Source organism: Balaenoptera physalus (assembly GCF_965194825.1).
Source record: "Balaenoptera physalus genome assembly, chromosome: 6".
Lineage (NCBI taxonomy): Eukaryota > Metazoa > Chordata > Mammalia > Artiodactyla > Balaenopteridae > Balaenoptera > Balaenoptera physalus.
This window is the reverse complement of record NC_138885.1, coordinates 92,078,229-92,102,850: the sequence shown is the minus strand read 5'-3', so window position 1 is coordinate 92,102,850 and position 24,622 is coordinate 92,078,229. Positions and strand designations below refer to the sequence as shown.

The 24,622-nt window shown below is 44.9% G+C and overlaps 1 protein-coding gene and 1 long non-coding RNA gene across 2 annotated transcripts in view; one reads left to right on the top strand and one right to left on the bottom strand.

Annotated features, from left to right (window-relative positions):
• The window catches only part of FLACC1 (flagellum associated containing coiled-coil domains 1), a 37,609-nt gene that overhangs the window by 8,877 nt on the left and 4,110 nt on the right, over window positions 1–24,622 (top strand). Inside the window, exons 2-14 of the mRNA XM_082467215.1 lie at window positions 2,994–3,150; window positions 3,648–3,722; window positions 6,335–6,383; window positions 7,916–8,049; window positions 9,229–9,322; window positions 10,959–11,020; window positions 12,853–12,950; window positions 13,986–14,038; window positions 15,497–15,596; window positions 17,190–17,293; window positions 19,453–19,515; window positions 22,131–22,220; window positions 22,338–22,447. Coding sequence (XP_082323341.1) covers window positions 3,038–3,150; window positions 3,648–3,722; window positions 6,335–6,383; window positions 7,916–8,049; window positions 9,229–9,322; window positions 10,959–11,020; window positions 12,853–12,950; window positions 13,986–14,038; window positions 15,497–15,596; window positions 17,190–17,293; window positions 19,453–19,515; window positions 22,131–22,220; window positions 22,338–22,447 — 1,145 coding nt within the window. The 5' untranslated portion in view covers window positions 2,994–3,037. The remainder of the gene's footprint in view (window positions 1–2,993; window positions 3,151–3,647; window positions 3,723–6,334; window positions 6,384–7,915; window positions 8,050–9,228; window positions 9,323–10,958; window positions 11,021–12,852; window positions 12,951–13,985; window positions 14,039–15,496; window positions 15,597–17,189; window positions 17,294–19,452; window positions 19,516–22,130; window positions 22,221–22,337; window positions 22,448–24,622) is intronic.
• LOC309663434 lies at window positions 7,889–9,953 on the bottom strand. The gene is made up of 2 exons (XR_014265270.1): window positions 9,634–9,953; window positions 7,889–7,994 (listed from the first exon to the last, which is right to left on the bottom strand). It is a non-coding gene; the product is annotated as an uncharacterized lncRNA (long non-coding RNA).

The window sequence follows — 24,622 nt, the reverse complement described above, 5'->3', positions numbered from 1 at the left end:
AAAATCAAGATGTTGGCAAGACTTCGTTCCTTCTGTAGGTTCAGGGGAGAATCATTCCCTTGCCTTTTTCAACTTCTAGAGGCTGCCCACATTCCTTGGCTCATGGCCCCTTCCTCAATCATGCCTACTTGGCCATTTTCTTCTCTGACTCTGACCCTCCCACCTTCCTGTTAAAAGAACACTAATGATTACCTTGGGCCCACACGGATAATCCAGATAATCTCCCCATCTCAAGATCCTTAACTTCAGTATCTTGGCTGTTATGAATAATGCTGCAATGAACATAGGGAGGGTGCATATATCTTTTCAAATTAGTGTTTTTGTTTTCTCCGTATAAATACCCAGAAGTGGAATTGCTAGATTGTATGGTAGTTCTATTTTTAACTTTTTGAGGACCCTCCATACTGTTTTCCATAGGGGCTGCACCAATTTACATTCCCACCAACAGTGCACAAGGATTCCCTTTTCTCCACATCCTCGTGAACACTTGCTACTTGTTGTCTTTTTGATGATGGCCATTCTGACAGTTGTGAGGCAATATCTCATTGTGGTTTTGATTAGCATTTCCCTGATGATTAGTGATGTAAGCATTTTTTCATGTGTCTGTTGCCCACCTGTATATCTTCCTTGGAAAATTGTCTATTCAGGTCCTTTACCCTTTTTTTAAAAAAATTATTTTATTTATTTATTTATGGCTGTGTTGGGTCTTCGTTTCTGTGCGAGGGCTTTCTCTAGTTGTGGCAAGCGGGGGCCACTCTTCATCGCGGTGCGCGGGCCTCTCACTATCGCGGCCTCTCTTGTTGCGGAGCACAGGCTCCAGACGCGCAGGCTCAGTAGTTGTGGCTCACGGGCCTAGTTGCTCCGTGGCATGTGGGATCTTCCCAGACCAGGGCTCGAACCCGTGTCCCCTGCATTGGCAGGCAGATTCTCAACCACGGCGCCACCAGGGAAGCCCCCTTTACCCATTTTTTAATTGAATTGTTTGGTTTTTTTGCTACTGAGTTGTGTGTTCTTTTATATTTTGGATATTAACTCCTTATCAGATATATCGTTTGCAAATATCTTCTCCCATTCAGTAGGTCGCCTTGTCGTCTTGTTGGTTTCCTTTGCTGTGCAGCCTAACTACCCATCAACAGATGAATGAATGAAGAAGATGTGCCATATATATATACAATGGAATATTACTCAGTCATAAAAAAGAATGAAATCTTGTCATTTGCAACAACATGAATGGACCTAGAGGGTATTATGCCAAGTGAAATAAGTCAGAGAAAGACAAACACTGCATGATTTCACTTCTATGTGGAATCTAAAAAACAAAACACCCTTTTTCACTTTTGCAAAAATTCTAGTATATTTTTAGTATAACATTTCTAATTCTAATATAACATTTTAAAATATTTTAGTTATCTACATTGTTTTTAAACTCAGTTTCCTGCCAATCTTGCCATATGACTCCTTAACCAGCCAAGCAACTCTGATTTATTCTATTCTGATAACACACTCTATTGGCCTTACCTGTATGAACGTGAGTTATTTTCCATAAAAACTTTAATAATTACTTTAAAACATAAAAATAAAAAATAAACAACAAAACAAATGAACAAACAAAACAAAACAGAAACAGACTCATAGATATAGAGAACAAACTGGTTGCCAGAGGGGAGAGGGGTAAAGAGTTGAGCAAAATAGATGAAGAGGATCATGAGGTACAAATTTCCAGTTATAAAATAAACGTCATAGGATGTAATGTACAGCCTATGGAATATAGTCAATAATACTGTAATAACTTTACAAGGTGACGTGGTTACTAGACTTATCATGATCAGTTTGTAATGTATGTAAATGTCAAATCACTATATTGTATACTGGAAACTAATATAATATTGTATGTCAACTATACTTCAATAAAAAATAAACTAGAGGGGAAAAAAAGCATGGTTGGAGGGGGGAAATCCTTAATCAGAGCAGCAAAGCCCCCTTTGGCACGTAAAGTAACATATTTACAGGTTCCAGGGATTAGAACATAGACTTTTTTTGCTGGGGAGACATTATTTGACCTACCATGAGCTCCAACAGATCTGTCAAATACCCATCAGGATCATCAGATAATCTACCAGTTCCAATCCTGAGTCTTAGGGAGCTTTCACCTGGAAATTGGTTCCTGCTGGTCTGTACGCCCTTTGCAGGCACGTAGGCTGCAGGTTCCTATTGAAGCTACGTGAGGGAGTTACGGTGCCAAGCATGTACTGACATCGCTCGTGCCATATCGTCTCCTCTCTCATTCTCTTTGTTTCTGTGGAATTAAATCTCTTTTAATCTCTACTCTCATTTTCGTGGGGTTCTGGAAAAGAAAGAAGATAAACAAGTGTGATCAAGGCTCCATGTTTATCTGACAGTTGTCTTTCACGCAAACCTTCCTAACAGGGGTTTTTGTTTTTGTTTTTGTTTTTACGGAGTCAAGAAAGAAGAGTTTTGACTGTGTAATTCAGGCAGGTGACCAGGAAAGAGAAACTGAAAGATCTGCTTGCACTATAATTTGACTAACAGACCTGATTTTCCAGAAAGGTCTATGAAGGACCTGCTGCAGGGATTTCTCTTCGCTTTAGAGACAGCTAGTGTGACCTGATGGAAGAGCAAGTGCTTAGGAGTCAGATAGACTTGTGTTTGTTCCCAGCTTTTCAGCTTGCTACCTCCGTGACCTCTCTATCGTCATCTGTAAAGTTGGCATAACAGTAACTGATCACTTATTGTGGATCTGGCTCATAGTAAGCACTCAACTACATCAAACGTGACACTGCTTTCAAGTCAAGTCTCCTAGGTGGCAAGGGGTGAGGTGTTATTCTATAGTCAAGACCCTGTACCACATCGACAACTTCCAGAATCTGTCATCTGTGCTTTTTGGGCCTTCCCTGGGTTCTTCCCAATTTGTCTCTAAGTATTGTTGCTCTGACTCTGAACACTGTGACTCTGCTGCCGTTTTCCCATTTCAGCAAGGGCCTCCTGACCTAGCAGCCGAGGCGGCCCCTGACCTGCCATGTACCCCAACCCTCTCGTCTACTGCACCTGCTGGGATCCCTGGAACTTGGGACCACGGAAACTAATCGAGACCCCTCAGCCACCAAGAAAGACCTCCCCAGTGAAGTCCAAGTAAGGATTACCTGGGATGGAGTGGAGCCTGGGGGCTTGGGCTCCATTACAGCCATCTTTCTCTCAAAAGATTTCCGAAACAGTCAACCTGGCAGCAGAATCCCAAGAGGGCCAGAAAGCCCAGCTTTCCACAGCCTGTAGGCTGCACAGCGCTCTTGGCAGTGCTGCCGGGGCTGAGTGTCATTTTCAATGAGGAAGTCTCAGAATTAGCGCAGCAGGGAAGGGGCCCATGGCAGCTGGCTCTCCATGGGGGACGAAGAGCTTCTAGAACTAGGGGATGAGTTGTGCTGCTGGCCCGGGAGCCCCTGGTCCGTGAACAAGTGCCAAGGCCTTCAGCCTGAGTTTCCCCAAGACCGTCCTGATTTTAAAGATTCCCGTTATCAGACCATATATTCCACTTTGGGTTCACGGTGGGGATCTCCCTTACCAGGGAGTGCTAAACCTGGTTTCTGAATTGCCGATTTTCTCATTCTTGTTATTTCCTTTTTCACTTTCAGGCTAACTCCTCCTCCTCCAGCTTCAAAAAAACAAAATTATGCCCAACCGATAACAAAATCTGTTGTTGCCCCAAAGTAAGTATTTTTATGTCCATGGTACAGGAACGGTTCAAGGTATGGGAATAAAATAATCTCCCTTCTTGGCCTTCACAGTCCTTCCTGACTTGAGCTAATTGCTGCCAGGTATGTCAGAGAAATGCCAGAACCCGCTGGGATTCCCCCCAGACCTCAGCTCCTACAAGTGGGTTCTGTGGTCCTCTGACCCCACAGCTTTCAAGGTCACTTCAAAGGAGCTCTCAGTGGAAGTGCCCCAAAAAGCCATTCCCTGCCCTAAAAGGGCATGATGCCCGATACACTTCCTTGGCAAAGAGCCTCCCGTGGATTTATGGTGCTGACTCACCCTTCTCCCGATTACCATGTCTAAGGTTTTCTGTAGCTTGCAGCTCTGTTTTTACTCATCAATTAAAGTTTTTAATCCATATTTATAAGCTTAGATGTGTAACTTAGCTTTAGGCCTTTGCATGAATCTTTGTGTTCTATTTATTTGGAAAATTTTTATTGAGCACCTATTATTTGCTATACATTGAGTCAGGTGCAGGGGGACAGCAGTGAACACGGCAAAGTCTCCACTCTCAGGGACTCACATTCTAGTGGGGAGGGGCAGGGAGATGACCATAAACATGTTAATCCATCCAAGGTCTACAAGTGCTACGAGGAAAAATAACACAGGCATAGGGAGGAGGGGATGGTGAGGGTGGGATTGTTATTTTATACAGAGAAGTCAGGGCAATCCCTGTGTAAAAAGCCAGCAGGAGCCGCTTTGGCACCTCGGGCAAGCACTCTTGGCCAAGGGAACAGCAGGTACAAAGGCCCTGGGTGGGAACTTGCTTGGCACGTTTGATCTTTTCCTGGAAAGCAAAGAGGCCCATGTGCGGGGAGTGGAGGAAGTGAGGAGACAGTGTTGGGAAATGAGCTCAGAGAAGCAGCAGAAATGCTGAATGTAGTCGGCAGAATAATGACACCCGCCCCCTCTCGCCCACAAAGGAGTCCATGTCCTAATCCCTGGAAACCACCACTTTGTTCTGTTACTTGCCAAGGGAAAATTAAGATTGCAGATGGAATTATGTTGCTCATCAGCTGACCTTGAGATGGACAGATCAACCTGGATTATCCAGGTGGGCCTAACGTCAATGTAAAGGTCCTTACACATGAAAGAGGAAGTCAGAGTGTCAGAGAAGGAGACGTGATGATAGAAGCAGAGGTTGGAGTGATGCCGTTGTTGGCTTTGAAGATAGAGGACAAGGCCACTAGGAACGGGGGCAGCTTCTAGGAGCTGGAAAAGGCAAGGAAATAGATTCTCCTCTAGAGCCTCCGGGAGGGATATGACCCTGCCAACACCGTGATTTTAGCCCAGAGAGACCCATTTCACACTCTGCCCTCCAGAACTATAACAAGCTGGTGTTGTTTTCAGGCACTAAACTTATGGTAATTTGTTATAGTAACAGTAGGAAACTCATACAGTAAACTGTGCTGGCCACTGTCAGGACTTTGGCTGTTACTCTGAAAGGGATGGTGTATTCGCTGCTAGGGCTGCCATAACAAAAAACCCCACAGACTGAGTGGCTTAAGCAACAGAAATTTATTGTCTCACAGTGCTGGAAGCTGGAAGTCCAAGGTCAAGGTGCTGGCAGAGTTGGCTTCTGGTGAGGGCTCTCTCCTCGGCTTGCAGATGGCTGCCTGCCTGCTGCCTCCTCACCTGGTCTTTCCTTTGTGCCTGCACACCCAGGGGTCTCTCTGTGTGTCCTAATCTCTCTTGCAAGGACATCAGTAAAATGGGATTGGTGCCCACCCTAGTGGCTTCATTTTAACTTAGTCACCTCTTTAAAGGTCGTATATCCAAATATAGTCACATTCTGAGATAGCAGGTGTTCGAGCTTCAGCCCGGTGAATTTGGGAGGTTGGCGGGGTGGGGTTGGGGGGCGATCTTTTAGCCGGTAACAGATGGGAAGCCATCAGAGGATTCCGAGAAGGGTGACCCCATCCACCTTGCATTTCATGTCACCACATCAGAAGCTAGTTACTCTTATTCAGCTCTTTCAACGTCCCGGGTAAGCTCGCTTGTAAACACTCTTGTGACATTTGAGTACCTGATGTCATGCTCATGTTTCTGTAACTGAAAACGAAAATTAATTATAATCAGGGTTAACGCCAGATCTCAGGATAGTAACACTTTGCTTGTCCTGAATTCATTTAAGGGGCACTTTCAGGATTCCAGAGCACCAATTTCTAGTGTAAACACGAAGGCAGGTGTGCAGACAACACAGATGTCACTTAAAAATGTGTGCATCGAAGATTAGACACTGTGCTCATAGGAGAGCGCTTGGGATCTTCATGCGAAGTCTCTTGGCCTTGCTTTAGCAATAGTTCTGCTATTAGACTAGTGACGGATTGATTTCCCACTTTTTTACTACCCACCATTTCATCACAATCTGTGTACCAACGATCCCTGGACCCTTAAATATTCCCTATTTCCTGAAGTAGACTATTTTGAGAGATGAAAGGGATCGCAGAGATCCCCCAGGTAATGTCACTTTTTACAGATGAGTGGCAGGCTCAGGGTGCAGCTCCTAAGCTTGGAACTTTTCTTTGCTCTCCGGTTGCTTTCTGAGCACACCTTTCTCTTGCAGAATGAAAATCCATTTAGGAAAACAAGAGGAGAGCAATGAATTACCTTGTGTGAGTAAAAACGGGAAGCGGGCAGTGGGGCTTTTATTGTGTGCAGGCATGGATCTTTTACACACGTTTACCTCATCGAATCTGTGCAATGATCCTCTGAGGAGGAACCGTAATTACTGCATTTAATGTGTAGCTGGTAAGCGGCAGAACCAAGACTTGAACTCAGCTCAGCCCGACCCCAGAGAGGGCATTGAATTACCTATTTCTGCTGCCTCGTGTAGGGTGAGAAGAGTGTCTCAAGGAAACCAGATGGTGACAATCAGTACAGGCCAGGGTAGAGCTCATGCCCAGATGCAGGAAACCCTCTGCTGCGCTTGGGAACCCACAAAGGGTGGGGGAGGGACCGTCAGGACCCCTGAGAGGAGCAGGGATGGGAGGGTGCTGGAGAAAGAGGTGGGGACCAAACCCAGAAGGACATGACACCTGCCTGGGAGTTTGGGCCTAATCCTTTTTGTGTCTGGGAGCCTTTAGGGGGTCTGACACAGGCACAGGACCAGGTCAGATTTACGTTTTAGAAAAAAGACCCTCCGGTGGGATATTATTGGTGCTTTTTACTGCTTTCTGCTTTTGTCTATTTTCCTCGCCCTTCTCCCCCTGCCCCACCTCTCTTAATGCAAGGATCACGCAGTCCCCTAATGGTCAGGAAAAAAAAAAAAAAACAAATATGCAATAGCCCTCCAGGTGGAGAGGATGATGAACTTTAGGGGAGCCAGACTGAAGGCGGAGAGGCCAATTGGGAAGGGATCACTGGAGCCAAGGAGAAAGATGACAGTGGTCTTGAGCCATGTCAGGGGCAGGGGTGCGGCAAAGAGAGGATGAGGTCGAGATACAGTTAGGAGACAGCAGTGACAGGACTCGTGGGGCTGCAGGGGTGTCCTGCACAACTCAAGATGGTACATCTTATCCTGGACTATGCTGCCTGGTAGCCCTACCCAGATGAATGACTTCTAGTGTCTCGTGGGGTATGGAGGAACCGACTAGAATGTTTTCTGGGGTTTTTTGTTTTGTTTTGTTTGCAACTGAACTAGGCATTTTCTCCTATGTTATTTTGTTTATTCCTCAAAAAAAGCCGTTTGAAGAAGAGGTATTATCCTCATTTTCTGATAAGGAAACTGAAGCACGGAGATGTTGAATAACTATGGTTGGTGGCAGAGCCAGGATTTAAACTCGGGCCCATCTAATTCCAAAACCTGAGGGGTTTCCACAATGGCTGGCCGCCTCCTGGCCTCTGCCCATGAAGGAGAACGCAGAGGAGGATGTGGGCTGGGAAGCAGAGCGGTGGCAGGGGTCAGCGGTTGGGTTGTGCACATGCTGAATTTGAGAGGCCTATGGGGGCGCTCAGGAGCCAGTCGCGTCTTGCAGTTGGGTGCGAGGAGAGAGGTAAGCTGCGGGCGGGCACGGGGGGATCTTGGGACGGGGAATCCCACCTCACGTGTCTGTTTGTAAGATGTGAGTAGGGCGCTAGCAGAAGATCGGAGCAATCTCAGCACTCCAGGTCTGCAGTATACCTTATCTTCCACCTTGATGCCCAGGAAGTAATAAACATGTCACCTGGCTACCGCTTCATTCGGAATAGAGAGCAGATTTCCGTCCCCTTGGGAGATGAGATGTCTGATAGGAAAAAGCATTCAGAATCAGACAGCATGGACAAAGTCAGAATTTCCAGGTAATGTCCCTGGACCCACATCCAGCTCCTCAGCCCCACCCCGGCCTGGCCTCAAGGACGAACCCCTTACTTGGGGCCCAGTTCACGGCGTCCCTTCACTCCTCAGCCTGGCGCCGGCTCCCCTCCGCACCCACCTCTCTGCTCTGAGCCCATCTGAGTCAGGCAGACAGAGAAGTCAGGCAGCTGATCTGGAGAATGATTGGGTGGGTGTCCCTCACACTGAAGGGGTTTAGCTGTTTCTGGAGGTAATGAGTAGATGAAATGTTCATAAAATAGTCTGAACTTGAAGGGTGAGAGCTGAGAGTAAGGTCAGGGTTTCTGGGAGGACAGAGCCTGCATCTCTTTTCCAATAAGTCGAAAGATACCACTCAGTTTATGCCTCTGAGAGGTGCAGCGTGGAAGGTTCTGGTCTGACCCCATCCCGGCTGGGCACGCTGCCACCCCCTCTGTCATTCAAGGCCCACCCACTCTCTATCCTCTGGGACCATGTAAAGTCAGCCCCCACATCCTCTTCGTGCTACCTGCTAAACCTCTCATTCATATCTCCTCCTTCCCCAACTCCTCCTACATCCTCTCTCTTCTTTCCTCACCCTCAGGAATCAAGGACCTCATCTCTGCTGCACTGCCTGCCACTCTGTTCACTCCAGCTCAGCCAAACAGAGCTGAGTAAACTTACAGATTTCATGGAGTCCCCAGACTCAGAAACACAAAAATCCGTAAATCTACTCTGAAATCCACACTCTTAAATCCCCTCTTTGTCCTGTTTCCGGCCCATTCCTTGTCTATGAGTCACTGTCAGCATCAATCCTATTCCTCCACCTAATTTCCTAATCCTCTGAATTTCTCCCTCCTCCATTTCAAGTATCTTTACCGAGTCAAGGTCGAGTCCTCATAGATTTCTGGCATCCTCCTCTTTCCCTTCTAGTCAGTGGGTCACCAGACCACCCCTGCTCACTTCTGGCCAGATTCCCCAAAAGGGCTGCGTGTGAGGCTCAGCCCCCCTACTGCCAAACTCCTTCTTCCAAACCACCCTCTGCCCCTACCCCCCACCCCCCACGGTGATGGAGCAGGTGCAGGACATGGCCTGGCTCTCACCAGCCCAGAGCCAGCCATGCCCAGGGAGGGCCCTGACTGGCACGGCCTGGAAGCTGCGTGGATGACGGATTACTTGTCCCGCAGGACTGCTATCATTACTGACCTAGAAGAACAGATCTCAGAGCTGACAGCGATAATAGAGCAAATGAACAGAGACCATCGTTCTGCCCAAAAACTGGTGAGTGGTCCTTGAGTTAACCGACATCTCTTTGGGAAGGGGAAGGGCCGATAGTTTCAGATCACCTGCTATGTTCCAGGCAAGGCCAAGCACCTTACTCATGGGAGCCAGGCTGATCCAGGCAACAGCCCTGACTCCATCCTCACCCATAATCGCAAGAACTCAAGTCCCTCCTCCAGGCCTAACTCAATTTCCGGGAGTTCTCGGGGAGCCTCTGGCATGTTCAGTGCCACTGTCCTCTCCACACTAGGGGGCGCCAGCCATTTCCAGCAGGGCTGGCTGTGGCGTGTGCGGTGAGTTAAATTTCAGACCTTGCTGAGGCTCTTGGTAACCGCATCAGCGTGACCAGGACTTCAGTTTTGCTCAAAAGCTGCCCAGAAGCCTCCAGTACCACTTCCTGTTGCTGGTGAAACTGCCAAAACCCACTCTCCAGAATCTGCTGATTTCAGTTTGCACTCTTCGTGTTCCCTGGGGCTTCTGGTAACACTTCCTTTAAAATTCACCATTCGTTTTATCACGGGCTTTTCTTCTCCGCCCTAAGCAGAGGCGTCTGGTGGCCTGGACTGGAATGATACATCAGAGCAATCCCTAGATCTCCTCCCCTCTCCTCCCATCTCCTCCTTTCTCCTCCCCATCTCCCCATCCCCTCCTGCCACCAGCCCCCGCCCCCCCCACCCCGCCTCGCTTGCCGTTACCGAACCCACGTGTGAAGGATGGCTTCCCAGCAGGCCAGCCCCTCGCCCTCTGATACACACCAGATGTGTCTGAATCCTATAGTGACCCAGCATAGGACTCAGGCTGAGACCTTCCCTTCTGAGGAGTCATTCCTATACCTTCCTGAAAACCCTGCCAAGTTCATGGTCACCTTCTACAGAAAGGAAATTGGGGCTCAGGAAGTTAAATAATTTGCATGAGATCACTCACCTCATCTGTGGTGGGTTACTGGGCAAAATGCACACTTTCAGTCACTGAAGCATCGGCCCTGCTGAAGACATATTTAGAGATTATTTCCATGGAGGGACCTCAGATTGTGATTCTTAAAATTCTCCCAGCTGTGAACACCCTACATTGTTGTGTGACTGTGCAGAAGGGGGTGTGTGCTGGCCCCGAGGCCTTGTCTCGGCTGGCGGTGTCTATTCCTCCTGAGGCACTGGCCAGAGGACCCGATGTGTGTGTTAGAAGGGAGGTTCACCTGGAACTGAGCACTTCCTGCCTCCACACTGGTTTTAAGTTCATCAAAGCAGGGTCTGAGTCTCAGGCCTCTTTGGCTCCTCCAGGTCAAGCCCTTTGCACAATAAACGATTGCTCAATTGAATTACGTATCCAAAAATCCAAAGGCCATGATCTTGCAAAGAGATTACAGTCCAGCCAAAGAGACCAGACCTGCCCACAAAATAGTGAAAGGGATGGTTTCCATGCACCCTTTGTGAACTGATTACGTACCAGACAACATAGAGCGAGGCAAGAATTGTTCCGTTCCCTCAGTAACGATGTGCTCTCTGGCACTGCCGAACACAACAGGAGAGGCTTGGGGAGAGGGGCATACCCCATGAATGGGAAGGCTTCTCAGAAGTTGCAGGTTGGAGTGGGAGTGGGGTCCTCAATCCTGTCTTGTTAATGCCAGCCTCGTTTCTAGCGCTCCAGTGAGATGGATCTCCGCTGTGCTGAGATGCAGAAGAACTTTGAAAGCAAGAGGAGGTACGCTTTCTGGCACAAGTTCTTGTGTACTGAAGGTCCTAAGGCTCCTGCATCCTTGCAGGATTTCAGTTCACTGGGATTTCAGACAATGTAAAATGGAACTGGGTGGCGAGGGGTAGGGGAGATAAGAGACATGTCTTTGGAGAGCAGGATGGTTTGATCTGAGGTCACTAAAATACAGCCCAGAGAAGGTTATTCCTGGCTTTGTAATTTCTCATCCAAATTTCATTTCAATTATAATCTCCCTTTCAGTTGATTGCCGAGAAGAGCCGTTTTTTGGTTCTCTAGGAGGTTTCCATGGTAAACTACTGTTGTTCTCAGCCTGGTCTCTCCCCACGCCCCTCCTCTTCCTCCTCTCACCTCTACTGTCCCTGGCTACTAGGTCAAGGTCTGGGCAAAATGGGAAGAAGGTATGGGAAGGGCAGGAGCCAGAGCTGCAGAGACAAACCAAGGGGAAGAAAAAGGAGGTGTGTTGTCTGTGAGAGTGAGAAAACCCACAAAGTCCCCTTCCACACCTCCTGCTGGGCACCAGAGCAGCCCCAGTAGTCCTGCTAGAGAGAGGTCTTCCTAAGTGTCACAAACTTGCTTTTTAAAAATTTTTTAAATTAATTGACTTATTTACTAATAGACTTTATTTTTTAAAGCAATTTTAAGTTCACAGGAAAAAAGAGCATAAAGTAGAGAGAATTCCCACATACCCCCAGGCCCCATACCTGCACAGCCTTTTGTCATCACTGACATCCCACACCACCACGCGACGTTTGTTACAATCAATGAAGCCTACACTGACACACAGCATTGTCCCCCAATGTCCACAGTTTACATTAGGATTCACTCTTGATGCTGTACATGCTATGGGTTTTGACAAATATTTAGTGACACGTATCTGCCATTATAGTATCATACAGAATAATTTCATTGCCCTAAAAATCCTCTGAGCTCTGCCTATTCATCCCTCTCTCCCCACTAACCCCTGGCAACCACTGATCTTTTGACTGCCTCCGTAGCTGTGCATTTTCCAAAATGTCACATAGTTGGAATCATACAGCCTGTAGCCCTTTCACAGTGACTTCTTGAACTTACCAATATGCATTTAAGGTTCCTCCATGTCTTTTCTTGGCTTGACAGCTCATACAGCCTTTTATTTTATTTTTTTAATATTTATTTATTTTATTTACTTATTATTATTATTTTTTATTTTTGGCTGTGTCGGGTCTCAGTTGCGGCACGCGGGATCTTCACTGAGGCATGCGGGCTCTTCCTTGTGGCACGCGGGCTTCTCTCTAGTTGTGGCACGTGGGCTCTTGAGCACGTGGGCTCTGTAGTTTGTGACACGCGGGCTCTCTAGTTGAGCCACGAGGGCCTAGTTGCTCTGCGGCATGTGGGATCTTAGTTCCCCGACCAGGGATTGAACCTGCGTCCCCTGCATTGGAAGGCGGATTCTTTACCACGGGACCACCAGGGAAGTCCCATATGGCCTTTTATTTTAACACTCCTCTTGAACACTGCCAACATCTGCCTCCTGGAATGGAGGCTGGAGAGACCTTGGGCTCTAAAATTATCCTGGGTGTTAATCAGCCCACAGTTTCCCAAAAGGATTGTAAGCAAAGACTGTGCTGTTGGGGGGCATCCATGGGTCCCTGATGTCTCCATGCAAAATAGTGGATGGTGAAAACAGGGATCTCCTCACCCTTTTCTGGATGGATGTCAGGAGAATGTGTCAGGAAGTGAGGGCCCCACAGCCTGCCCACCAGCTGCCTGCATGAGGGAGGGGAGGTGGGATCAGGTGAACTTTTCACGGATGACTGTGGCCTTCTCCTGGGGTCCCACAGGGAGCTCGAGGAGGCTCACGCAGCACAGCTCAGTGAGCTGGAGAAAAACTACAAAGCAGCCTTGAAGGCAGAGAAGTTGGCTGCCCAGGATAAACTAGGTACGGTTGGGACCTGGGAGAATGACCCTGATGAGGGGGCGGAGGCTGACCCTGCAGATCTAGGGCAGAGGAACTCCCACGGCCATGGGTGAACTCTGGCTAGGCTTTCGAGGTTTCCTTCTCAGGCCCAGGAAGAGCAAGTGGTTGAGAATGAAACTGAAAAAAGGGAAATCATGTCAAGCAATGTCCTCCCTACCCCCCAGAAGTTAGAAGGGTCTGTGGCCAAGTTTTGGGGTCTGAGCAAGTCCCTTCATCTCCTTAAGTCTTAGCTTCCCAATCTGGGAATCAAGGACAAGAATACCTGCCTTTATCAGAGTGATAAGAATGTGAAAGCACTATTTAAAGTATATTTAAAAGGTCTACAAACGTAATACTGTTCCAATTCAACAAGTTTCCTCACCTGTAAAATGATGGTGTTTCATTAAATTCTAACAGGCACACTATGATTTGTATGGCCTTAAAACCTGTAAGGGTTGTGTGGGCCATTTATCCCATTATTTATGCTGCCTTTGGGAAGGACAAAGTGTGTACCCTTCAGAATTCTGAGTTTATAAACTAATAGCCACAGGGAGAAGAATTTCTATAATCTCCTTCCGTTCTTTTACATTTTTAAAAGACGATATTTGTACCTTGCTGGTTTTCCAGTTCTCTAAAGAGAACATGTATTGTTTTCAAAACCAAGGTACACTAGGAATGTTATTTTAAAAAGACAGAAGGTTTTGCTTCTGTTTTTCCCTCAGTTGTAGGTTTGCCCCCAGGGATTAGTCCTCATACTTGGGGTGCATCAGAATCACCTGAGAAGCATATTATTGACAGATACTGAGCCTTGCCTCTGAAACTCAGCAGGTTTAGAGTGGGGTCCGGCCACCTAAATTTCTAATAAGCTTCCAGAGTGATTGCTAAGGCAACACCATGGTTTCACCACCGACAGGATGAGTTTGAGGTACGGACAGCGTGCAGGAGAGCTCTCATTTGAATTTGAAAACATGTATTTCAGAGGAATAATGATGACCCTGTTGTTTTCCTTTTGTCCAGAGGAGATGGGAAAGGAATATAAGTATTTGAAGAATATGTTTCATATATATCAGGTGAGATTCAGAGCTCCTTGGTGGATTATGAGAGAACGAGAAGCAAGGCTCATTCCTGGTTGATGACGTTGAAATGAATCTAGAGCTCTTGCCCAGAAAATCATTTCCTGAAATTCCCAGCCTCCTTGAACCTAAGTGGCCCTCAAGGAGAAGAGGGAACCTGCGGACTGTGATGGCACCCATGCAGGACATGTCAGTCACCCAGACCCTAAAGGAGCCCGTTGAAAAATATGTTTGTCATTACAAAAGTAATACCTGCTCATTGTTTTTTAAAAAATGGAAATTCAAAAACCAACAACAGGGACTTCCCTGGTGGCACAGTGGTTAAGAATCTGCCTGTCAGTGCAGGGGACACGGGTTCGATCCCTGGTCCGGGAAGATCCCACATGTCGCGGAGCAACTAAGCCCATGCGCCACAACTACTGAGCCTGCGCTCTAGAGCCCGTGAGCCACAACCACTGAGCCCGTGTGCCACAGTTACTGAAGCCCGCACGCCTAGAGCCCGTGCTCCGCAACAAGAGAAGCCACCGCAATGAGAAGCCCGCGCACCACAACGAAGAGTAGACCCCGCTCACCGCAACTAGAGAAAGCCTGCGCGCAGCAATGAAGACCCAACGCAGCCAAAAATAAAACTAATTAATTAAAAAACAACAACAACAACAGCAACAACAAAAAGAATGAACTATCACCACCCCAAGACAACCACTGTTGATATTTGTACTTTGTAACATCTTTGATCTTAGTAAAGTACTGGGTCAAAAAGAATAAACACTTGTAAGGCCTTTGATGCATTTGGCCAAATTGCCATCCAAAAGGACTGTGTCGCTCTGCACTAACTCTAGCAAGCAGAGCAGGGAGTACCTCAGAACATAGCCCATCCACTTAGCCAGCTAATTTGATGGAGCCCCAGGAAACCAGAATTAGGGCATGATTTCATCCTAGGGGGATGAAAGAGTGGGAGGGGGGAAGTGGACAGGGGAAGGGCTGGGCCAGCAAGCCCCCATCCTATGGTGACCAACTGGTCCTGGTTTGCCAGGGACTTTCTGGGTTTTAGCACTGACAGTCTGGAGTCCCAGGAAACAACTCAGTCCCAGGCAAACAATGACAGTTGATAAAAAAAATTAACAACTTGGCATTTCCCTTGTTTCCCCCTGTGCTATTGATGAGTGATTCATGATTCAGAGAGAGCTGACACGAGCATCTGCAACATGCTCAACTGCCTGTCTTCAAAGGAAGCCCAGTTCCAACAGGGCAAACGCTGTGCAGAGTTTTCTTTGATCTTCAGGGTTCTGCAGGCTCTTGGGTGACTGGGCTGGAATTGACTCCCATCAGTCACCATATGGGGCCCCCAGCAAGGGTCCCAGGTGAGGGAAGCTGCAAAGGGCTCAGGGCTGAGCCTCAGGCCAGGGTGCAGCCTTTCAGGATGCTTTTCTTCATGGTACCTTTGTACCTCCACAGAACAGCATTTATGATGAAATGGAGGACAAGTGGTCAAAGAAGAAGGCAGAATGGGAGAAGGATGAGAAGTTGGAGTGGGAAAAGATCCTGTTACGGCAAAGTGAGTACAGGAATTTTAGACTTTTTGATGACAGATGCACCAACAAACTGGCATTAAGTTTGGTCTCAACTTGAGGAAGGCAGCCTTGAAGTCACGAAGGATGACGGGTGGGCTGCATGGCTGGACCCCTGAATGGAAGGTGCCTGGAGTCTTCAAGAAAGTGCAACAAGGATAGAGTCTTTTATGTAGTTTAGCCACCTGAGGGTCTAAACTGTACCATCCAGAACTCACTGGTTGCAAGTTTGGCAATCATGGGCTGGAACGAGCTTGTGGACATCTGTAGGATTGCAGACTTGTTTTCTGGGTACAGGTGACCCCGAAGTTCCAGAAAAAAAGCTCTCGAATTAGTTTCAAATATTCACTTGTTGGGGGAAGGGCAACACAGTCCATACTCCCACGTCCCCCCTAAAGGAAGCCATGTTTGATATATTTTTCAATTGAGATACATTTTAATTGATATAAGGATTGATATAAGGTGTACAACATGTTGATTTGATACAGTCATATATTGCTGTGTATTTTTTTTAATATTTCCAACACTTAGCACAGAGCCTGGATCATACATAGTGCCCTATAGGAGACTTTCCTACCCCCACTGAGCTTCTTCATAAATGGAAAAAAGAGAGAGAAATCTCTGGAAACTGCTCCCTGACCTAGAGGACTAGTTGAGGTAGAATTGGGGGCTCTATAAACCTATTCCACATCCTAGCCCAACACAATTCAGATCAGATTTAGTTGATATTCACAAATCACTCATATAAATGCAGATACTCCCTGGGAAAGGTCATCCTTAAGGCCCTTCCCACCCTGGACTCCCAGGAGGTAGCATGAAGACCCTGGAGTCAAGGCTGGGGAATGGGGTGTGGAGCTGCTCCTCTTTGAGCCTTTACCTGGAATCTTGGTGTAGCATAGCCCACGTCATCACCCAGACTCCCAGCTACTCGTACTACACTCATCCCATGTTGCCAGAGTCTATGCTAAGATGCTATGAGCAGTTTTGGAAGACCAGAATTTAGCTGCTCAGAGTGTAGCTCAGTCCAGACTTATCTTGTGAGCCCAGGGGTTGCCTCCCTATCCACCCCTAGCACCACGATGCTGAAGAAGAAATTTGTGTAAGACCTACACCCGTCCTTCCCCCTGTTTAGTACTGGGGCTCTGCTGGCAGGTTCCCCTGTCCCCCAAATCCACTTAAGCCTAGCTCTGCCCCAGGGCTAAGTACAGAATAAATTTTATTGCTGGAAAAGTCACATGAGCCAAGAGCTGTATTTTAAGATAAGGGTATCAAAAACACATAGTGGTTACTTCAGCAGAGGGAACGCACAAAATAATAAGCAACAGATCCAAAATAAACTACACATAAAGAACCAGAGGCATTAGCAGTAAATCCCATAAGGCTGATGTGATGGAAAACCATTTCCATGTTCACCTCACTCTCACGCATCTCCAGGTGAGAGTCAGAGGTTAGACACCAGGCTGGAAGGACCTTGAGTTTGACCCAGTCTGGAATTTCCATTATCTTCAGATACTCTGATTTTCTCTCCATGTCTGTTTTTCCTACATTTACCCATATATGTGATTTCCTCACCTCCACAGAACATAAGATAACCAAAAAATTTGAGTTAGAGTCAGAAGAAGAGAAGAAGAAAATACATGACTCCTACAGTGCTATCTTTGAGAACTTCAATCGGGAGAAGGAGGTAACAGCCCAAAGCACATCAATGGTTGAAAGTGCAGTCTGGGTGGGACCTCCGGTTCCCAGGGGGACCTCTGTAATGGGGCAAACTTTTTGTCTTTTGGGGCATGGTCCTCCTTTTCCAGCTTCCCTGGAAATTTATGCAAGCAGACTCTCAGTCTTGCTGTCCTTTATCTAGGCAGTCTTACCACAGGGTTATTGGACTGAAAATTGTAATTAACAGGAAATAATAGAATGCTAAACATATACAGAACCCGAAATTCCCTATTTACCAAAATCCCAGTCTCTGAATGGCCTTCTCATCCTTGACTGTAACTGAAGAGAAAGGGCACTGTTGCAAACTCGACTAAGCAAATTTGGATATGTACAGCTCGTGTTTGATGAGATTTGACAAATGTGTTCATCCATGGAACCAACGCCCAAATCAAGACCTAGAATATTTCATCAACCCAGAGAGCACGCCTGTGTTCCTTCCAGATAAACCCTATCTCCCTCAAAACCAGCCCCAAGACAACCACTTTTTTGATTCCTACAACTATAGACTAGTTTTACTTGTTTTTAAACTTCATATAAATGGAATCATACAGTATATGCTCTTTTGTGTATAGCTTCTTTTCCCTCAATAATTTCTGTGAAATTTATCCATTCATTGTTCATATCAGCAATTTATTCCTTTTATTGCACAGTAGTATTTCTTTGTAGGAATATCACACAATGTGTTTAACATTTTTCTGTTTTTGGAGATTTTGGTTGTTTCCATTTTTTGGCGTTTACCAATAAAGCTTTTATAAATACCCTTGTATAGCTATTTTTGTAGACATATGCTTTCATGTCTCTTGGGTATATACCTAGATGTGTTATTTCTGGACTCTAGAGTAGGGATAGGTTTAAATTTATAACAAATTACCAAAATATTTTCCACAGTCGTTGTACCATTTTACTCTTGCATCTTAACTATATGAGAATTCCAGTTGTTCCATATCATCAATAACAATTAGTATTACCACTCTTTTAATTTTGGCTATTCCAATGGGTATGAAGTTGTATTTCATTGTGACTTTAGTTTCCCTGATGATTGATTATGTCAGGCAATTTTTCATATGCTTATTGGACCATTTATATGTCTTCTTTTGTGAAGCTTTGGTTCAAGTTTTTTGCCATTTAAAAAGAACTTGGGTTGCTTATCTTTTTATAATTGGTATGTAGGAGTACTATTTTTTTATACTATGGATACAGGTTCTTTGTCAGACATACATGTCGTGAATTCTATCTCCCAGCCTGTGGTTCGCCTTTTCATTTTGCTCACGTTGTCTTTCCATGTACAGAAGTTTTCAGTTTTGATGAAAGTTGGTTATCAATTTTTTCCTTTTATGGTAACAGCTTTCTGTGTCTTCTGTGAAACTGTTGCCTATTCCAAGAACATGAAGATATTCTAGTTCCTAAAAAGCTTTCTAATTTTAGCTTTTATGATTCCATGATCTATTTTGAATATTTTTTGTGTATGGAGCAAGGTAAAGGCCATAGGTCTTTTTTTTTCCATATAGATATTTATTGTTCCAGAATGATTTGTTGAAAAGATGTCCCTTTCTCCATTGAGTTACCTTGGCGTCTTTGTTGTATTTGAGGGGGCAGGGAGTAGACTCTTCATTCTGTTCCATTCAACTATTTGTCTATATTTAGGCCAACAACACTGTGTCTTAATTACTGTAGCTTGAAATCGGGGAGAAAAATCTTCCAACTTTGCTCTTGCTTTTCAAGATTATTTTGGTTCTTCTATATCCTTTGTATTTCTATATAAATTTTATAATTATCTTGTCCAGAGAGCCTGTTGGTATTTTGAGTGGGATTACAATGAATATAAACTTCAATCTGTGGAGAACTGGATATTAACAGTATTAAATCTGTACCCAAACAAAAGAAAAGGCTTTAATGAAAATATGATTTCTTTTTATATTTCTCGATGCACTAGGGTTGAACATGAGTAAGATTTTCATTATTTAACTTCAACATGTCATGTCATTAGTTTATAATGTGTGCTTCATTAAAGCAACATCTAAACTTTGGTGAATATTATATTCCTGAATCCTATTCCGGCTTTCTTAATTTTCTGAAAGAAATGCCAGAACCCCAGTGCCGACCTTTTCCAAATAAAATTATTTTTAGGAGCTCTTAAAACAACACGAAAGGGACACCTTGCAATTAGAGGAGCTGAGAAAGACCAAAGAGGTAAGCTTTTTCATTTTTCCTGTGAAATTAGCCTCTTACAAATATATCACTAAAATGATACACTCTCAATAAAATGGAATCTATGATAATTTTCCCCAAACCATTAAAAAACAGAAGATCTAAAGCTGAGCTTGCTGGATTCAATAAGTCAAAAGGATTTTAGAACTATCTGAAAAAGAAAGGCTCAAACCACAAAAGGACCTTAAATGGTAAAATGCCAGATTCTTCCTTTTGAACTCTGAAAAGTACAATACTGCTCCTTGGGAATGCTGCCTTCAGGCCTTTCCTTAAAACTCTGAGTGAACCTCACCCCCCGCCAGCCTCTCTAGGAACTTTTCTTCTGGGACAAATTACAGCACTTCCATGAGGGAGACACCAGAAGGGAAACTGTTTAAACCCACAAACTGCCTTGTAGTTCCTCTTCCACTGAGAATTTAATTTGGATCCAGAATGGACATGTTTGGGAAAAGATTAGCCATTATGAAAGCATGGCATGATATTGTAGAGCCCAGGCAGGGCTTCACCCTTGATGGGCAAACAGACCACAATGTCCCACAAGGTAAAGGGATGGGCTTTGGTGTAAAGTAGACCCAGTGTGTTATAATAACGGCTTTAATGAGCTTGGCTACTAATTCTATCACTTGTGTCATTTCTGGGTCTGTTTCAATTAATTGATTTTGCTCCTCATGTACGGTCATATTTTCTTGCTTGTTTGCATGTCTGGTAATTTTTTTATTGGATTCCAGCCATTGTGATGTTTACCTTATTAGGTGCTAAATATTTTTGTATTCCTTTAAATATCGTTGAGCTTTGTTCTGGGATTCAGTTACTTGGAAACAGTTTAATTTTTCAAGCCTTGGTTTTAAGTTTTGTTAGGCAAAATTAAAGCAGTCTTAATCTAGGGCTAATTTTTCCCTACTACTGAGACAGTATCCCTCTGAGTAAGCTACGCAGCGCTCTGTGTCTTGTACTCTGGCTGGTGGAAGCATGAATTTTCCCAGTCCTGTTTTGGTCCAGGGATGGTTCTACCTGCTGGTGGTTCTTTCCCCAGCCTCATCTCATTCTATTCCTTCCCTCCATCATGCAGCTCCAGTGGCACTGGACTTCTTGCTGTTTCTTTAACAGGCCAGGTTGCTCCCACTTTGGGGTCTTTGCACTTGGTGTTTTCCCTTCTTGGAAAGCTCTTTCCCAGATATCCACACGGCTCACTTCCTTACCTCCTTCCGGTCTTTCTTCAAATGCCACCTTCTCAGGGGTTACTCTACTTAAAGGCTCAACAACCCGCCCAGCACGTCCTTTCTCCTGTTTCATTTTTCTACACAGACTTATAACCATCAAACCTGATAAACTCCATGAAGTCAGGGATTTTTGTCTATTTTCTTTGCCACTGCTCCTCAGTTTCTAGAATACTGTCTGGCATATCACAGACATTCAGTACATAGCAAGTGATTTTTGAATGACTAAATCAATGAAAGAATGCAAAATTACCTGGTACAGTGCTTTGCCCAATGCCATTGCAGTAAATGATGGTACCTCTCCAGTTTATACATCGTGGGAGAATGCTCTTTTCATGCAAAGAGCCCTGATGACATGTAGGAGGTAAATGGGGCTGCACCTGAAAGCTGAGGCCCATCTGGTTCATTTTTATAGTCTCTCCAGCATCTATCTAAAGCAGATTCCACACTTATCCCTTCCCTGCACTTACACTGCATCTTCTATCCACAGCCTTGGTTTGTTTTCAATTTATTTATTGTATTTACTTTATTTACTTTAATTTTTTTGCATCTCTTTCACTAGAATGTATCCCCATAAAAGTAAGAACTTTATCTGTCTTGTTCATCATAATATTCCTGATGCCTAATACAGCAGTAGGTTTTGCAGAGGTTTTTTCCCCTAATTAACAAACTATTTTTTTAGAGCAGTGTTAGGGTTACTGAAAAATTAAGCAGAAAGTGCAGAGATTTTTTTCCCCCTACACACACACACACACACACACACAGCACACACACACGCACAATTTCCTTTATTATTAACATCTTGCCTTAGTGTGGTACATCTGTTACAGTTGATGAACCCATATCGATACATTATTATTAACTAAAGTCTATAGTTTACTTTAGGGTTTCCTCTTTGCGTTGTACATCCTATAGGTTTTGTCGCAGGCATGTAGCCTCCTTTGCAGTATCGTACAGAATAGTTTCTCTGCCCTAAAAGTCCTCAGTCCTCCTATTCGTCCCTTGCTTCCCTTCCTAACTCCTGGCAACCACTGGCCTTTTTACTGTCTCTATGGTTTTGCATTTTCCAGAAAGTCATGTAGTTGGAATTCATACTAGTTATTTAATAAATATTTGTTTAATGAATGGATGATTGGTAGCTATTTTGACAACCCATGTGAGCTGTGGTGAGGGCTGGCTCTAGGGCGGTGATAGTGAGGCTGAAGAGAAGGGTATAGATGAGTGAGACACAGAGGAAGTAGAATGAACAGGGCGTAGTAACAGGGCAGGAGAAGGAGTAGCTAAAGTTGATGCTTTCATATTCGAATCCAGGTGTCCTGGAGAAGAGAATAAATGGGTAGACATCATCATGATGTCCAAAAACAATTTCTTCTTACACAGGTCATAGAGGAAGAGTTGCATGCTCAAGCTCTTATCCTAGAATCACTTAACACAACCCTCTACCAAACCCAGATGGAACTCCAGAGAGAGGTGAGTCCTGGCTGGAGTGGGGATAGGAGTTGGAGGGAGGAAGCCTCTGCCATATAGCTCTGCTCTGGGTGACTCTAATTTGGGAAAGATGGCTATTAAAATGTACCTGTCTTTCAGAAAGCTATGGTGGCAAATCTGGAGAAAACACTCCAGACCAAGCTTGCTGAAGCTGAAGAAAATTTTAAATATACCATACAGCACCTGACAGAAGAAAACATTCATCTAAGGTATGAATGATGCTGCTCAAAAAGACGTGGCTGAGTTATCTTTAGAAAGTGGAAGGGATGGGAATTCCCTGGCGATCTAGTGGTTAGGACTCTGCACTTCTACAGGGGCCCTGGGTTCGATCCCTGGTCGGGGAACTAAGATCCCGAAAGCTGTGTGGCATTGGGTGAGGAATAGGTGAAAATGAATCTAGGTATTCCCTCATGAAATCAAGGCACAGGCAGTGTCAGGAGTGGGATATGCTGGCCACAGAAGTTATCTACTGAGCTCATTTCATTTGAAGTGATGCTGGGAGACTCCTCTCCCTTTCCTCTCTTAGTTTTTTATGCAAAACAACACAGGAGGTTTATCTGAGAGTCTCTGGGTTTATTCAGTTTTATGACTGAGAATTATTGTTAAATCCAAGGCCTTGAGCCTTGTGATCTTCTATTATAGGCTTTATGCTTTGAAGGGCTTTTTTACTTATAAGGTATTGATTAATTCTGGGAAGAGGTATTGAGGGATCTATCTGAATCTTGAAGGGAGGTGCACTGTGAATTTTGCCAATATCAGTTGGAGATTTTGCCCATAAGGAGGATGGTAGCTCCTAATTCAATAGGGACAAATAATCAGTGTTTCCAAAATCAGTTCTAGGGCAGTGAGAGATGGAGCAAATAAAAGATGTCACAGGGTCATTTAATTCACCTGGTTGGCTTCTTGGATGACTGTGGTCAAATTCTAGAATTATTTCCCCCTTCTGGGAGAAAGAAATTGCAGCAAGGTACTTCTCTAAGAAGTCTCAGCTTAATAAATGGGTAGGGACAGAGGAACTAAGGAGAAAAGGGTGTGTATGTCTCAAAGGACCTAAATGAAAGGAAATAGGTTCAGAGACGGGAATCTCTTGCGGCTCATTAGAGATCCCCACTATGTGAATTGTTTTAGTGTTCTGATGCAGGGGCTGCTTTATAGTAGTGCGGTTGAGCACTGAGAGTGCGGCTCTGATGTCTGTTAGGACTGGAGGAGATTCATCCCCAACCTGGAGAAATATTTCTCTAAGCCAATTAAGAGGGAGGATCGGGAAGAGCCCCTGTAGTTCCTTGGAGCCCCATCATTGAGAATTGGGAGGATGTTGGAAAGACTGGTTAGAGGGCTAAATGTACCTGAAGTGCTTGAATTTGTAAAATCTCTTTTCCAAAGTCCTGGCTCTTTGCAATAACAGGGGAAACTAGGAGGGTTCTGGTCTCATTTAGGAGACTCCATTTTCTGGGGTTGAACGTTAAGAATTTTGGCGATCTTCCTTATAGGTGAGTCATCTAGAGTGTGAGAGCACTGGTTTGCCAGATTCACTAAATCCAGAGTGGATGTAGTTTCCCATTCCATCTGGTCCTTTTTATAGAAGGGAAAGATCCCAGTTCAACCCATTAATAAATATAGAATTAAAAGCTTCCTGGGTGGAATCAACCTCTATAGGAAGAGCAGAATTTTCTTTAAAAACAATCTGAAGTCAACTGTAATCATCATGAACAGGTTTGTCAGATTTTCGTGTGCAAGCCTGAATTTTCTTCCAATCAACAGGCTTTGGAAAAGCCCTAGGAGTTACGTGATGCAGTCGCCTAGTGGTTGCTCAAGCCATGTAATAAGTTAGCAGGTTTCTTGGTTGTAATTTTAGAGACCTGTCAGGATTTCCTCAATTAGCAGTTTTCATCAAATGCTGGGCCTGACCTTCACCAACAAGCATATGAACTATCTGATATAAGTCAGAGAAACCAGGTCAGTAAGTTCGAATGACTATAGTAAATTCCTGAGCAAATCTGTGAGGGTCTTTGGTTACTTTGGGTGAATCTTTGACTATGGTTCACAGTTCAGCTTTAGTCCAAGGAGTATGAGAAATTAAGGCTCTGGATCCTCAGACAGCTTAATTTTAAAGGGACAGGTTCTGACAAGTTCAGAGGAAAAAGGAGTGGGGAGAATTTCAGAAAGAAGGGGAAGTTCAGTAAAGGAATTAGTATAGGGGAACTAAGGCTATAGAGGAAGTATAGGCAGCATAGAAGGGAAGGAGGAAGATGGTGCCAGAGGCAGAGCCTGGTCACGAGGAGCCAAGGGAGAGACTCAAGATGGGGTCAGAGATGGAGCCTGAGACAAAGAAGCCAAAGAACAAGAGCTTGAAGCTTCAGGAGCCATTTTATCTTTCTTTACTT